This window comes from Sinocyclocheilus grahami, unplaced genomic scaffold (assembly GCF_001515645.1).
Source record: "Sinocyclocheilus grahami isolate Dianchi unplaced genomic scaffold, SAMN03320097.WGS_v1.1 scaffold48.1, whole genome shotgun sequence".
NCBI classification, from domain to species: domain Eukaryota; kingdom Metazoa; phylum Chordata; class Actinopteri; order Cypriniformes; family Cyprinidae; genus Sinocyclocheilus; species Sinocyclocheilus grahami.
The window spans coordinates 1,665,426-1,683,203 of record NW_015505227.1 but is presented as its reverse complement, the minus strand read 5'-3'; the positions used below and the strand labels follow the sequence as shown (position 1 = coordinate 1,683,203).

The 17,778-nt window shown below is 36.9% G+C and overlaps 1 protein-coding gene across 1 annotated transcript in view; it reads right to left on the bottom strand.

Moving 5' to 3' along the window:
* Nucleotides 1-17,778, bottom strand: part of LOC107582922 (protein TANC2-like) — a 143,218-nt gene that overhangs the window by 59,696 nt on the left and 65,744 nt on the right. Inside the window, exon 3 of the mRNA XM_016268949.1 lies at nucleotides 2,359-2,456. Within this exon, the coding sequence (XP_016124435.1) occupies nucleotides 2,359-2,422 (64 nt within the window). The 5' untranslated portion in view covers nucleotides 2,423-2,456. The remainder of the gene's footprint in view (nucleotides 1-2,358; nucleotides 2,457-17,778) is intronic.

Below are 17,778 nucleotides of genomic sequence, written 5' to 3'. Positions count from 1 at the left end.
TATGTGGGAAGATTTGCATAACGCTGCCCAAATGTTCACGCAAAGAAAGAAGGCGTAACTTTTATTCTCACTGTAGTATTGTTGACGCTGCAGTCATGTCGTGAAGGCGCTGTGTGCTAAACTACTACTAAACTGCTACAAAGTAGCGAAACTACTTTGTTTGGTCTTCCAAAAGAGGACGATATCCTGATCTGTGCTGGTCACTGAGGGAATACATCAACTTTCACCTCATTTATAAATATATACTTCTGTAATTTTTCAATGGGGCCGTTCAAACAGCTTTACATTTATCTAAACCCGTGACAGTAATGACACCCTAAAGCGCGCTGGAAATAAATTGGCCCCTTCAAGCTTATAGAGGAGCTGGAGGCCCTGAAGAGAAAATTACTCCAGACGTCACCAAAGTAGCATGAATTTCAACCACAGTCCGAGGACACTGACTGAAGACAGGAGGTTTTTCTGGGAAGTGTGAGGTCCCTTTGATACACCTCTCACTGAGGTGAATGGCTAGTCTGTTGGGCGAGCCAGACTTGCCACTTGTTTGACTAAAGCTTTATGAGGGATTCAGACAGACCTGAGGTATGAAGGTAGGTAAAGTATGTGTGTGCGTTTGATCGCATGTACATGTTGTGTGTTTGGTAAACAAAAGTTTACAGTCGTGGACGTCCTTGCAGTCACAGAGCCAAACTCCAGTGAGAATCAAACGCAAACACAACTAACAAGAAAGCACACAGACAAACAAACCCACCCTTCTCAGTCACACAAAGCTCTACCACAACCCTGAAAGAGTGTGCACAGAGATCTCCACAGTCCCTCAGGCAGATACTAGGCCTGTTTCACACAACACACACAAGCAACAGCAGTTTCTTCTGTGCAACAGAAGTGATTTCTCATTTATTACATTGAATATTGCTTTTAACAATGCCCATAAATTATAATATTTTGTCAGGGTTTGGTCATTGACAACTATTAAAAACGTAATCAAATTTACATTCACTTATATCCAAATGGCAATCTACATCATAATGAATCCCAAACAATAAACTGATAAAATAAAATAAAAAGTATTTATTTTCCAGTTAAAACATGATAAAACAAAATAAATTTGCTTGAGCAGCAACCCTTCATAAGTTAGGACCTACAGTATTTTAAGAGAATGTACAGTACTGTTCAAAAGTGTGGCATTGGTTAGATTTTTTTTAATGCAGCTGTGGAAAAGTTTAATGTATAATATAATGTTTATGAAAAGCCCCTTATGCTCACCAAGGCTGTATTTATTTAATAAATATATAGTAAAAATGATAATACTGTAAAATTATAACCATTTTCAATTGTAATATATTTTAAAATGTAATTTATTCCTGTGATGGCAAAGCTGAATTTTCAGCATCATTACTCCAGTCTTCTGTGTCACATGATCCTTCAGAAATCATTATGATATGCTGATTTTCTGCTCAAGAAACATTTCTTACTATCACAGTTGAAAACCATGCTCCTTAATATTTTTGTAGAAACCAAAAGAACATTTGATTTCTTTGTAAAGCACTGTCAATTTCTTGTTGCTTTTGTCAATTGAATGCATCCTTGCTGAAAAAAAAATATTAATAATAAAAAAAAAAAATCTTACTGACCCCAAACCTTTGAATGGCACACTATCATACACTATCTTTAATATGTATAATGTCTTTCTACACTGGCAGATTTTTTTAAGTATAAACAAATTTTAAACACAAGTGGCCAGTGCAGTAGGACAAAAGTTTCATATATCAGGCAAAAAAGGTTGAACTAGCAGAATATTTAAACACTTTACCGCACAGCTACAATTCTGGCAAATGTGCTTCACTTAATAATTCTGTTTTAGCTAATTTGCATTTGCATGACTTTTTAAACTAGCAACTGACTAAAGTGAAAAAGCATAATCCTGGAAAGAGCACAAGTTTGCGTTGATATTAAATGTAGAAAAATGTTGTCTTTTTTAATTACTGTGAAAATCATTGCACATACAGTAGCTTGCCCAGTGACACATTTTATCCTACTCTCTCCTACCAAATGATAAAGTTGCAGTAAGCTTGAGAGGTCTGTCTTACCCCCAGGTTCTTTTGACTCTTTTGAAAACTGACACTGACTGCATGACAAAAGCTGAATGTAGTTTTGACCTAGTGCAACTCACTGTCAACATCACCTTCTGTGTGCAACGTATTGTCAGGTGTGACTTATTTTATGGAAATTACAGTAGACATCTGACATATAAGTATATTTAGACAAACATGAACACAAGAACACACTCCTGCTCCATGAGACTAATGGGGGTCCGGTTATAGGGAAGCTTCCCAATTTTAAAAAGAAAACTCAACCTACCACTGTTTCGATTCTTGCGGTTGGATTTGCCGCCAAGCAGCATCTTCAGACTGTTCCTGAACATGACTGCACAGTTCTGGACCGGGCTATAGAGAGATCTGCAGAAAGAGAGAGAGGAAAACATAGTGGGAGAAGCAAGCAAAAAACCTTGAAGAAACTAATGGAAACACCATACACCTGTCCTTTCAGACACAGAAACTATCAATAAATAATAATAATAATACATTTGAAATATGCCATTTTAGCATAATATTTCTACTACTAATAAAAATGATGCTGCACAAACACTAAGCAACAAATGTACAGTACTTGATAACAGTTGCCACTATGTTTGAAGCTATAAATAAAATTTGTAACAACACATACAATCATTTCCTCCACTACTTTGCCTTTCAACAACGTGTGATCACACCCAAAACGTGTGATCTCTTTACAAACGCAACTCGACTGGTGATGTCCGCCGCACATCAGCTCTGAAGTCTAGACAGAGTTATTGAGGGGATTTTTGGAAGCCTGTGATTATATGTTTCAGGTACACAGATCCTTCAGCCTGCTGGAACGGTGCAGCTGATAATGAGTTTCATTCGTGGGATTCGTAATTCATCACTGGATTATTTTAGGCCTCACTCAACACCCACACTGCGGAGGGATGACACCCCTAATAATGCTAATTACCGCTTCATGTATGAGCTGTGTGTTTGTGTGTGTTTATATGTGTGAAAGAGCACAGAACAGAGACACACTTTGTTCTGCTGCTGCAGAAGGTGATGTTGACTGTGGATTTCAATGGAAGTACTTCTTTGATGGGTCTTTGTGCAGCTGAATTCACATATATGGATATGTTACAGAAGAACGGAGCGGAACGGAACGGAATAGAATAGAATAGAATTTAAATGGAAGTACTTATTTGATGGGTCTTTGTGCAGCTGAATTCACATGTATGTAGATGTTACAGAAGAACAAAGTGGAGCGGAGCGGAATAGAATAGAATAGAATTTCAATGGAAGTACTTCCTTGATGGGTCTTTGTGCAGCTGAATTCACATGTATGTAGATGTTACAGAAGAACGGAGCGGAGCGGAATAGAATAGAATTTCAATGGAAGTACTTCTTTGATGGGTCTTTGTGCAGCTAAATTCACATATATGGATATGTTACAGAAGAACGGAGCGGAACGGAACGGAATAGAATAGAATAGAATTTAAATGGAAGTACTTATTTGATGGGTCTTTGTGCAGCTGAATTCACATGTATGTAGATGTTACAGAAGAACAAAGTGGAGCAGAGCGGAATAGAATATAATAGAATTTCAATGGAAGTACTTCCTTGATGGGTCTTTGTGCAGCTGAATTCACATTTATGTAGATGTTACAGAAGAACGGAGCGGAGCAGAATAGAATAGAATAGAATTTCAATGGAAGTATTTCTTTGATGGGTCTTTGTGCAGCTAAATTCACATGTATGGATACATTACAGAAGAACGGACCGGAGCGGAATGGAATAAAATAGAATTTCAATGGAAGTACTTCTTTGATGGGTCTTTGTGCAGCTGAATTCACATGTATGGATATGTTACAGAAGAACGGAGCGGAGCGGAATGGAATAGAATTTTAATGGAAGTACTTCTTTGATGGGTCTTTGTGCAGCTGAATTCACATGTATGTAGATGTTACAAAAGAACGGAGCGGAGCGGAATAGAATAGAATAAAACTTCAGTGGAAGTACTTCTTTGATGGGTCTTTGTGCAGCTGAATTCACATGTATGGAGATGTTACAGAAGAGTGGAGCGGAATAGAATAGAATAGAACAGAACATAGAATGTTGGGTGCTGTCATCTAGTGGTTAGTCCAACCTCTCTGACAAAATGAGCTGGCATCCATCCGAAAGTCATGCAAGTTCAAATCTAGTTTGCAACATTTTCTGATCCTTTTTTTTTTTTTACAAAAAGGCAAATTTCACAAAAATAAGAGGAAAAAAAAGAAAAGAAAAAAAGACAGAACGATTGAGAGAAGAAACAACAGAACTACAGATAAAAAGATAAAACAAACAAACAATAGATTGATGCAACAGATGAAAAAATATAGGATAGATACAGACAGACAGACAGACAGACAGACAGACAGACAGACAGACAGATAGACAGATAGACAGATAGACAGATAGACAGATAGACAGATAGACAGATAGACAGATAGATAGATAGACAGATAGACAGATAGACAGATAGACAGATAGACAGATAGACAGATAGACAGATAGACAGATAGACAGATAGACAGATAGACAGATAGACAGATAGACAGATAGACAGATAGACAGATAGATAGATAGATAGATAGATTGAAAAAATGAGCTGGCATCCAACCGAAAGTCATGCAAGTTCAAATCTAGTTTGCAACATTTTCTGATCCTTTTTTTTTTTTTACAAAAAGGCAAATTTCACAAAAATAAGAGGAAAAAAAAAGAAAAGAAAAAAAGACAGAACGATTGAGAGAAGAAACAACAGAACTACAGATAAAAAGATAAAACAAACAAACAATAGATTGATGCAACAGATGAAAAAATATAGGATAGATACAGACAGACAGACAGACACACAGACAGACAGACAGACAGACGATAGATAGATAGATAGATAGATAGATAGATAGATAGATAGATAGATGAACTTTGCAACCCCTGCACTCCAGCATAGCATGTACTCGGTTTCTTCTTGGCAGAGAATTCTAGTATTAATCTAGGCCTCCACACTGTCAGAAGTGATCTTGGCTGAGGTCACACATGAGAAACAGATGTCTTTGTGGGGGGGATTGTGTGTATATGCACACATGCATTTCAAATCAACATGCATGGGCAGATATTCTTCTTTTCTAGCACTCGATGCACCCTTTTGCTGAGCTAGCATTGCTACATGTTTACTGCTAATATGTTGCTGGGGCCATTTTTGGCAGAAAAAAAAATGTTAACCTAAGTTTTAACCATTGTGGTAACTTTTCCTGAGCTCATTCTGCATACTTGAAGCCCTGCCGCCCCCTCTCACTTCTGCTGCATTTGCCTGGGCATGAAAAAAGTCTCTTTACCTGCTTGAAGCCAATTGTGAAGGAGGAATGAAATGTTGAATGTTAACAATGCTGAGCAACTGAGGTCAAGCTAATCAAGTCAAATAAAATGCAACCAAATGTACCCCAGCTATTTTTCTCTCTCTCAAAAAGTCAACTTATCAGAGATTCAAATATTAGACCTCTTACACTTTATGCAACAGTAATACCACTAGACCAGCTAATCTCACAGTTAAATGTAGATTTATTTAGTGCATAATATGCTTGAAGCGTGAAGGGCACCAATTCTAGTAATTTTTTTAAATTCATTTAAAATTAATGTAGGTAGAAAGGAGTCAAGCCAAGATGGATTGAGAGCAAAAAGGGGCATGTAACAGCTTCTGAATAAAGATGAGAGAGGAAGAAAAGGATGACCTTATCCTGAGGCTGTGCTTCTGTCAGCTGATGAAGAACGGAGAAGATGTAACTCAGTGTAGCAAGGTTTGTTGCTGTTTGCCGAGTGAACCGTGCCTAAGCATGAGAGTGACGAGACTAACACTATTCCCCAAAGCAGTCCCTCATACTTAGACATGCGCTTTAAATGAGGTCTGTAGAAAAGCTGACACACAAACTAATGAGAAACTTAGATTGAAAGTTGATCAAGTGAAAAATGGCATTGCAATGGAGCCGTAGAGGCTGTAAGTGTTTGTGGGAGAGAGGGGGGGATGAGTATGATTTAGCTGTGCTTGGCTTTCTCTGCTTGATATTTGTCTGGGTTAAACAACAGCAGTGGGACGAATGAAACACTTCACAACTGTGCCAGAAATCAGACAGAAATCGAGTCCTGGTGAGCCAAAGCCCAATGTTCAGCTTTGTTGCATGTGTGTGTCTGCTGTTAATCCTGCCTACCTGAGGGGGGCCAGTGTGAGACTGTCCAACTGGATTACTAGTACAAGAAGGGCTATCAGCACAGAGTGGGACAGACGGTCTAAGAAATATATACACTGCCGTTCAAAAGTTTGGGATCAGTAAGAGTTGTAATGTTTTTTAAAGTAGTCTCTTCTGTTCATCATGGCTGCATTTATTTGATCAGAAATACAGAAAAAAACAGGAATATTGTGAAATATGATTGCAATTTAAATGAATAGTTTTCTATTTTAATATACTTTAAAACATAATTTATTCCTGTGATGCAAAGCTGAATTTTTTAGCATCATTACTCCAGTCTTCAGTGTCACATGATCATTCAGAAATTATTCTTAAGTGCTGATTTTTTTTTTTTCTTAATATTTTTTTGGAAGCTGTGATACTTTTTTTCAGGATTCTTTGATGAATAAACAGTTAAAAAGAACAGCATTTCTTCAAATTAGAAATCTTTTGCAACAATATACACTACCGTTCAAAAGTTTGAGGTCAGTCATTTTATTTCTATCTTTCTTTTTTTCTTCTTTTATTCAGCAAGGATGTGTTAAATTGATAAAAAGTAATAATAAAGGCTTATATTGTTAGAAAATATTTCTATTTTGAAGTATATTAAAATAGAAAAACATTAGGTGGTGCCTCAGGGGAAGGAGTCATACCAGGGTTTACAGTCATACACACATTTATAAACTCATATATAATTTTTTTAAATTTTATTATGGTAATCATTCACCATTAAAGTAGTTGACATTAAATTTCAATGTGAGTTTGAGTAATTTATTTTAAATGATAATGTAGAATTTGTCATTTATTTGTGGAATTATTTCTAATTATTATTACTAATTATTATATAATTATATAAGAATTTATATTATTAATTACATAACTGTGTCATTTATAATTATTATTTACAACAACAATAATAATGCTTTTAAGACTGTATATTAGCTGAGCAACCAATTGGAATATTTGTACTTTAAAATAAATTCATAATTGTCAAATAATGTATGTTTATAATAATAATAATAATTATTATTATCATTAAGTATTATCATCTGAAACAATTAGTGTACCATGGCGCTTGTTTTTTTTTTTGGGAAGTGTGACTCGGGTAGTGACTCACTGGCCTACAGATCAACACGTTTATGAACATTCTGAACAAATAAGCCATTAGCAATCAGATCAGCCTGCATCAAAAACAGAGAGATTTACATGCTCTATCAGCTACAAAATCCTCCTTGTCAAACTGGAGATACTCTGAGCTTTTCTAACTCGGCAATCAGTTAAGAAACAGCTGGTGTTATCAGAATCAAAGCAGCCTGAAGCAAGAATACTGGCTTCCTTAATTCACTGTTAAAAAACAACAACAACCCCGCCACAAGTTATCAGCCTGCATCATGTTGATGGAATCTTTCGGACTGATGGGTCACAGCAGGAGGGATGTCACGTTAGTAGCAGACATGGAAGTCTGGCTGGGAGCCGCTGCTCGTAAATGACAGCCATTTTCTAACTGCACTCGGCAGGTTGTTGAAAATACTGCTGCTACGATTCAAGGAGGGGAAAGTGGAAGTGCTAAGCTCCTTTTAGTAGCAACAAAGTCGTGGCCAAATGGTTAGAGAGTCGGACTCGTAACCCAAGGTTGCGGGTTCGAGTCTCGTACCGGCAGGGATTGTAGGTGGGGGGAGTGAATGTACAGCGCTCTCTCCCACCTCAATACCACGAGTGAGGTTCCCTTGAGCAAGGCACCGAACCCCCAACTGCTCCGGGTGTGTGTTCACGGTGTGTGTGTGTGTGTTCACTGCTGTGTGTGTGCACTTTGGATGGGATAAATGCAGAGCACTAATTCCGAGTATGGGTCACCATACTTGGCCACATGTCATATCATCAAAGTGTTTGTAATATTCTAAAATGCTAACTGGAACTGTGTTTGCTCTCTTCAATTGAACCTCATGCTATTCTACATGGTACTAGCGGTCAGCTACTATTAGTGGCACCAAACACAATAAGTGGTTATATAAAGGTTTCACAAACACTTCCATTAGGGATGGGCAGATCAATTTTCATCCCTCACATAAAAATACAGGTCCTTATTTAGCATGATAATGAATGCGAATATGCACATTTAAATACTGGAAAATACAAACAGCACTCAGTCACAACACAAAATAACGACAAAGCTAAATGTGTCATTTAAAATTATGTGTTTGTGTGATGTACGTGGTGAATTTATTTAAATAAAAAATGTATCATTATCTGTAATTGTTAATAAATGATAAAAACAAAAATCTGATCATTTGGATTTTTCCCTGTATAATAAATGTTATACTTTCAAGCCAGAATTTTTCACATTAAATTGCTATAATTGCAGTTTATCCAAAAACAATTAAAAATGAATTTATAATTTAAATATTTTAAAATACTTTAATAAAACATTTGTAAAACTAAATGTAAAATATATTATCAATTTAAAATAAATAAATAAATAACTAATTTAAGATATTTTTAGGATAAAACTGTAAAATATCAATTAAAATCCATTAAAAAAATAATTAAACAAACAAATAAATAAATATTTTAAAATAAATAAATAAATGCATAAAATCCAGTAAAAAAAAAAATTGAAATAAATAAACTATGGTTGGCCATGCCAATCACAACAATTAGCAACTGACTGTTCACTAATAATGACGTTACCTCCATCATAATATAGCTGAAACTCTAATGACAAGGATATTTTGAATTGATAAAATGATCTGGACTGCAAAAAAAAATCTAAAGAACCAAAAAAAATTAAGCAAAGTCAAGTATCTCTCCTCAAGTCCTTAACATGACTTTTCCAAAAGTCTCACAGCGTTACTGGAGAGCTACTGCGGGCATATAAAACTCACTGGCCTGAGCCACCGTTTTGAGCTTGATGGATTCAACAGGAGTGTGAATGACTGAGCCAAGAGCCACAGAGCTTTATATTTGATACAGTCTCTCCCTTTGACTAATGCCTCCCCCAGCACAGTGTTACAGGAATCACACGCTGTTTGTTTTCTACTGCTCTGCAAAGCCAATGAACGGTGAGTGTGCCGGGAAAGGGGGGTGGGGGACAGGGGTGCCGTCTCGTGACTACGAGCTTTGGGTCGTGTGCAATGAAACATAACACTCTCTGATACACACACGCATAAGAACAAAGAATGGGAGCTAGGTACGGATATGAATGCATACAGCACATTCCCAGAATATGACAGCATGTACAAACACATGGTGCCATTAGTGTGTTATCCACACTAATTTACCTGCATTCCTCCATGAAACACCTAAAGACTTTCAGAGGGAGACAATGGTGTCAGTTTGACCTGAATTTTTTTCTTTCCTTGAGAGAAAACCTCACACAGAGTGATGGAGGAAATGCAGTTAAAGCCCCTGCACATACATGTGCACAAACAAAGAGCTATGCAAACACACAGCATCTTCCCTTTGTCCCATCACTTCCTTTCCAAACACAGCAGCTCTAAAGTGCTTGCAGAAACTTGGGCTCCAAAAGAGAACAAACTCATCTATGCAGTTTAGAAACACATACACACTCCATCTACTGATGCTTCCTGATCCTGTTCTACTGGCATAAGAAACTTCAAATGGAAAAGAGGATTTTTCTTCAGCCACGCAGTGGTAAATTCTCCCAGAAAAGTATATTTTAGATTGGCATAAAGACACCAGAAAGGGGTCACTAGACTGTCATACAAAGGGACCACCTATGTTTTTATTTTTATTTTTTAATAAAGTGAAATCAGAAGCTTGAATATTCAATCCCATAAAATTTGCAACATATATAATAGGATAACAAAGCATATACAAATATGGTAACACTTTATTTCCTTTATGACTAATTCTCACTATTAACGAACATGCATATTACTAGCACACAGGCTGTTTATTAGTACTTATAAAGCACATATTAATGCCTTATTCAGCATGACCATATTTTAGATCCCTTAAATCCACCCCATACCTAAACATAACTACCTTACTAATAATTGATAAGCAGTTAGTTTATAAGTTAGTAGCCAAGTTAATAGTTAGTTAATAGTGAGAACTGGACCTTACATGCTGCATTATTCTATGCCATGAAATGTGCAAATTCATATCAGTATATACCATCATATAAATCTAATAAAAATTAATATATATATATATATATATTCTTTTTAACTTTCTATTCATCAAAGAATCCTAAAAAAATGTATCATGGTTCACAAAAATATTAATCAGCACAATTGTTTTCAACATTGATAATAATAAATAAAATAAGAAATGATAAGAAATATGTCTTGAACACCAAATCAGCATATCAGAATGATTTCTAAAGGATCATGTGACACTGAAGACTTGAGTAATGATGCTGAAAATTCAGCTTTATCATCATAGGAATAAACTATAAAAAATATATATAAAAAAATTGAAAACAGATATTTTGATTTGTTATATTTCACAATATTACAGTTTATTTAATGAGATTTTTCTAAAACTTTTTCTTAATCTTACCAACCCCCATGCAAATGAGCTGCTGCTCCCCGCCCACTTTTCCAGCTTTTGAGCTGCGCCATTACAGCTCATACTGGCTAAAAACATCTGTTTTGGTTCTGATTATCATATTTATCGCACTGAAATCATGTGTTTTAAACCACATGAGTTTAAACTTCTTATATACGGTTTTCTGAGCGCACACATCCGAAGCACATGGACAGAAAGCGACTGTCACAGCATGTGAGTACTAGGCATGGGCCGGTATGAGATTGTGACGGTATGATAACCTTAGATTAAAAAAAATATCACTGTATCACGGTATTGCGATTACAGCTCTAAAATATGTTATTTTTAAATGTCTGGGTAAAAAAACTACTTTTTTTTCCACTGAACACATTTTATTTTTAAGAAACATATGGAACATTTTGGAACAGTAAACATGTCAGGCTAAATAATTAGAATAAATAATTAAATTCTTCTTAATTAAATGCAGTCACTTAAGTGTGCCTAAACTTGCAGCTCAACAATAATCAGACATAAATAAATTCTTCTCTGTAAAAAAAAAAAATCCCTATAAATGAAAAAAATGCAGTCACTTAAGTGAGCCAAAACCTGCAGCTCAATAATCAAAAATATAATCAAAACATAATTTCTGTAAAAAATACAAAAAAATATATATATAAAAAATGCATGCATAAGGTTTTTGGAGACATGCTCGCTTTCTACACATTCATCTTTCAGTCCAAGTTATGATGCAGGAATGTTCACCTTTCCCGGATTAAGTTTGGAGCTATGGTTTGGAGCGCTGAGGTACAAGGATGTGTGCAAATACACACATAAGGAAAGAGAGAGCATGAGTGTCACACACACTAGGGATGGGCATATCGATCCGAAGTATCGATATATCGATACTGACGCGAGTATCGAAAGTATCGATACTCAAACAAAAAATATCGATCCTAAGGTGTGTTTTATTTACCAGTGATTTTGTTAATTTAACAAAAATATAATGCGTACAATATGCATTGAATTGGACGAATAACCTTTGTTAGCGAGTAATTGTGTAGGATAGAACTATTTTCCTTCTCATCTGAACACGCAAATGTTGCAAGACAGACCCAATCAATCACAGAGAGCGTTCACTCACTTCTGACAGTGCATTCAAACAGGGCTGCGTTTCCCAAAAGTATCATAAGAAAGCATTAAAGCTTTTGGGAACGGCAGCCCTGAACAATGCTTATCAGAGGACAGAAGGGCAGAGTTATTTCACAATAAACAAACTGAAATTGTAGCCTACATAGTTTGTGCAATTACAGTTATTCAAATTGAACGTTGAAATGTAATATTGATCATGTTCTATTCTGTAATGTTAATAGAAATCATACACTGTCAGAATAAAAAGGTTGCATTTTATGCATGCAACAGCCGGTCACTGGCAGTCCCTTATGAAAATGAACCATGGTTTTACTAAAGTGACCATAGTTCAACTGTAGTATTTATAGATTTGAACCATGTGTAAACAAAAATATAACCTAATAAGTTACAATTAAGGCGTATTGAATGTTAAAATGCGTTTTAAACAAAGTTAAGTGCTTATTATTACCCATTTTACTTTAGTAATTTAATAATTTAATAAATTTCATCATTTAAAAGTTTAGTACAGAAGTATCGAATCGGTATCGATATCGACGATACTGCCTTGAAAAATATCGGTATCGTATCAAAAACAAAATATATGGTATCGCCCATCCCTAACACACACACACACGCACGCACGCACGCGCGAGCGGTCTCTCCGTACAACACTCAAACAGTGGCAAAGTTTTTTTGTTTGTTTTTTTTTTTAAATGCGTGATTTTGAACAGATGCAAACAATGGCAGGAGGCTTAAGTATCGACGTGATACCAGCTAAATTTAATTATTGTACTAAATCACAGAAAAGAAGGCTACAGTACGTACTTTAGACTGCTATTCCTCACTCTGTGAAGTAACGTGAGGGAGGAAACTAGTTGACGTTAGCTAGTTAATTAGCCATGTTATCTGCCTCGGTAGCAAGCCAAATAGTATTTATTTCAACATTGAAACAAACGGCGAGTGGGTCTCTGTCTTGATCGGGGGTGAAAGAGGGATAAAACCGAAGATGAGACAGATATATAGTTTATGTTCGTCTTGGAAGTATTTATTTAGTGATCGGCACGAAAACGTCATCTGTACGGAACATCATTGTGTACGGAACATGGTTAGTGTACGTTACCCGAAAAATTCCCATACGACAGACATAGTCTTTTTCGATGGGGGAAAAAGCTCCAGGGATTCATCTCCTTCAGCCATCCTACAGACAGGTGACTCTCACTGACTGCTCGCAGCCTCGCACCAACCGGAGGGGGAGGGGTCGTGTGACTCGCTATGCTCTACGCTGCACACAACTGAGGGAGTCCTGCACTTTCCGTCTTTGACGACATAAAAAAAAAAACATACCGCAGGAACGGTATAACGGAACATTTTAGTGGTTTTGAAACCGTGACTTTTCCAAACCGCGGTATACCTTGAACCGTCCCATGCCTAGTGAGTACTAAACGAAGTTCTCATTCACACACGAGTTTACGTTAAAAACACACATGAGTAACAAAAGCAGTAGGTTATGTCTGTTAAGATAAACAGATGGGAAATAAATCGCATGTTTATATTAGATCTGTGTGGCATATTATGTCACAATTTATGCGTCCACATATTGAAAACGCAATTGAAAATACAATTTGCTATTCTATTTGAAAATTGTCTGGAATATCGTTCCATAGTTCTGTGCTCATCTGTGCAGCCAAAGACAGATCAGTTAGCATGTTTTGCTCAAACTTTCGCCATGGCATTAGAACTGGTACACCGTTGTCGCTTGCGAAATCAAATGACGGTGCCGTGGGTGGAAATTTACAGATTAAGGGGTGGTTATATTATAATGAGATCCCTTTGCAACATCACCAAGGGAGCGGAATCAAGACGCGCTAGTTTTCTCAGACACTTGCAGAAAAAGGCTTACAAAAACTTGAAAACATCCTTGCTTGGTAGATGCACCGGGCACCTGATTATAGCAAAATCTGGAAAAGTCAGATTTTCATGATATGTCACCTTTAATATAAAATAAAATATAAAAATAAAACTACTGTTTAATTTAGTTACTTATGTAAGAAAATGTACTACCTACTGTAGACCTTCTTATATATTACTACCTAAAACTATATTTACACAATGACTAATGACACAGTGTTGCTTTATCTACCCACTTGATGCCTCTGCACACAACACAGAACTTTCTCTTTCAAGCTTAAGAATGGCAGTAATTATAAATTGTGCCACTGTTGCCACCGAAAGGAAGAGAAATGTATGGCATTGCTGCAACACAGCTTCCGGTGTTTAGTTTGGGGAAATGCTGAGCAGAAAATCACTGTGATGGGAATAGCACAAAAAAGTTAAATGCATCAACCCTAAGCCACAATTAACCAGCAAAAATAGTCTGAATGCTGATTTTGGATGATTCCAGTCCAGGGTTGTTTAATGTCATTCACACCATTCATAAAAGGGTAAAAACATTCTCTGATCAGACTGCCAGTTTCTCATATTAGGTGACAGGATGTAGTGGAGATGCATGAGGCAGGATGAGGGGAGGACATAATGTAATTGGCCAGGACGGGCTCATTCTGCCACTGCAATCCCAGTCGGGTAAGGGGTCCTGAAATCCCATCCTGCATGTGGCAGCGCTCCAGTCCACACTCTCTCAGCTGCTGTGAGGGAACACGGACCACTTCCCACTCTAACTGTCAGGAAAATTATGGATCCTGGCAGCACCTTTAGAATACAAATTAAGGGGAAATCATAGAGTTGGCCGTGTGCTGCTTTTAGGAGGTGATACCATGCAGGGTCAGTCTGAGGAACACTGTACCACCTGATGTTTTACATACCAACTGCACAATAATAATAATAAAAATAATAATAGTAAACAAACAATAAATAAAATCTTAGAATTAAGAGTGTATTCACACCTGTCTTGTTTGGTTCGATTGAATCGAACTCAAGTTCGTTTCCCCCCTTGGTGCGGCTCTTTTGGGCAGGTGTGAATACAGCAATCGCACCCGGGTGCGGACCAAACAGCTGTACCGAGACCCAGCTGAAGAGGTGGTCTCGGTCCGCTTCCAAACGAACTCTGGTACGGTTCGTTAAAGGTATGAATATGACCCAACCTTGATCCGACCCAATTGCAGAAATCATGCTCAGAAACAAGACAGCTCGCACATATAGTGCTGTTGTTTGCGTTTGGAAATGGCTTAAATAACGTGTTTTAAAACCACAATGCTTAAAAACGTGTGCAAATGATGAGTTATCGTGACCATGGCGCACAGCAACATGACATGAGCATGCTAAATAGGCTAAAGCTTGCCTCAAAGCCCCAGCAAACGTTACAATGAATATGTTGGAGGGAAATACTAAGAAGATATTTAAATTATTTATTGATAAACTAGTGTTTTCTGAGTCAGTGTCGCAAAGATGAAGTTGACAATCCTGACTCGCCATCGCCTCATTGGGCGCACCTTTAGAAAGAAATGCATCTTTACAGATTACATAATGAAAGAGTTTTTGTTTTGGATTTGAATTATTTCATTTTGTAATCATTTAAAGCTTTCTATAGATATATTCATCATGTAAGGAAAATATTCGCTGAGTTTCGGTTCATTTTATGAGAAAAAATTACGGCGTATTTTAATTTGTTTCCGCTGATGTCCTGAAGCACACTTCAGCTTCCACTCTCCACACTTCAGCTTCCACTCTCCACACAAACGATTGGATATGTGCTTAATAGCGCAAAAAAAAAAAAAAAACTCATTCTGATATTTATCTAGGTTAAATGTTTAAACTAACATTGTGATATGCTTTAAGTATTTTATATCTATAGATTTTATTTTCTGCAAGTCATAATTACAGCATCATATGACATTGTCTCATATGATGCTCATAATTTTATTCATATTGCGTTAGCCGATAACACCAAATCGGTAAAAGTAAAATAAAAATTCCACTATGAATGATCTCCATGATTAGCCTGTTTTTGCACTTCATGTTTTTCTCTTCTTGAGAATTTCTGTCCAATGAATGGATGACCTTAGCGCACGTGTTGTTTTGTTTACAATTTCTGGTTCACTTGCAAAAAGGGCAGTGTGAAAGCAAATCGCACCAAACAAAAAAAAAAAAAATCAACATCGTATTTGGTCCGGACCACAGCAAGTGAACTAGCGGACTTTCCTGGAGTGAATACACCCTAAGACCATATACATATAAACTGTCCAATACAAAAAAAAATAATAATTAAATGAAACAAAAAATAAATAAATTGATTCATTAACGATGATGATGATGATTATGATATAGAGAGATCAAATCTTAAAAATAAAATCATATAAATTGCCCAGTACATGCATGCATACATACAGTGGTGTGAAAAAGTGTTGGCCCCCTTCCTGAATTATCCTCAAGACTTTTGGGCAAATATTCTGTGCACTGATGAGACAAAAGTTTAACTTTTTGGAAGGTGTGTGTCCCGTTACATCTGACATAAAACCAACACAGCATTTCATAAAAAGAACATCATACCATCAGTCAAACATGGTGGTGGTAGTGTGATGATCTGGGGCTGCTTTGCAGCTTCAGGACCTGGACAACTTTGACATAATTGACGAAACCATGAATTCTGCACTCTATCAGAAAATCCTGAAGGAGAATGTCCGGCCATCAGTTTGTGACCTCAAGCTCAAGCACACTTGGGTTATGCAGCAGGACAATGATCCCAAACACACCAGCACCACACCAGTTCTAAAGATAATCGGAATTGTAAAAGGTTTGCCTTTATTTGTGTACATTCACAATAAAAACAAATCTTTGTGCTTTTGTAAAATAAGCCTAAAGAAAAATAGGATGCCGCTTTCTCTCGTCTGTTTCCTTTCGCGCAGCACAAAAATGAACCGAAACTCTGCATATAGGCTACTTGTTGCACAGTTTTTCAGTTATATATATATATATTGTAGTGTCTGTTCTTTTACTGAACTAAATGATTTTTATTACTATGAAAAAATAAAAACGACGGTGGGGGTCGGTGCCGCGGTGGGCAAGTGACGTAACGGTGTTGCGGAGTCTGTTCTTTTACTGAACTAAATGATTTTTATTACTATGAAAAAATAAAAACGACGGTGGGGGTCGGTGCCGCGGTGGGCAAGTGACGTAACGGTGTTGCGGATTAACAACGGTATCACCGTCAGCACCGTCTATCGCGGCAAGCCTAACATACATAAATACAATTTTTCCCTATGATCCATGTTTTTTTTAGTAATTTTGCCAATTTTGTGAGGATTATGTAAATTGAAAGGCTTCTTGACATTAGTTTCTACCTATGCATATGGTCAAAAACCCTGCAGTAATGATGGACAGAATCGAATATGCCATTTTGCCAGCCCCTGTAGTGGAATCTTAAATTTGAGTGCAAATATGCCAGCCGTGGCAATTCTGAGAGTCGATAACGACGGTATTCAAATGTAACTCTATAATTAATGCTTCACTAAGCGACAGCAGAACGTTGCATAGCAACAGTAGAATCATCATGCTGGTGGAAAATGGTGGGGGTAAGACTGAGAGCGTTTGAGGGGCTCGGTCACGATGAATAGACAGACTAGAAACTAGAATGAGATGGGCCACCTCCACATCATATACTGTTACTGCCTTCACATGCATTTATATATGACATTGGGAAGCTTTTTTGTGCTAAACTCTCTTAAGAAGCATGCTTACACCTGTCCTCAGAGACCAACTGACTACTGAGGAGTCTTATAGTGTCTTGTTATACGATAGCTTGCGTCTCACTGCCGTACCTTTCTGTTCTTCCACTATCTTGCCATTTGACATTATATAATTCA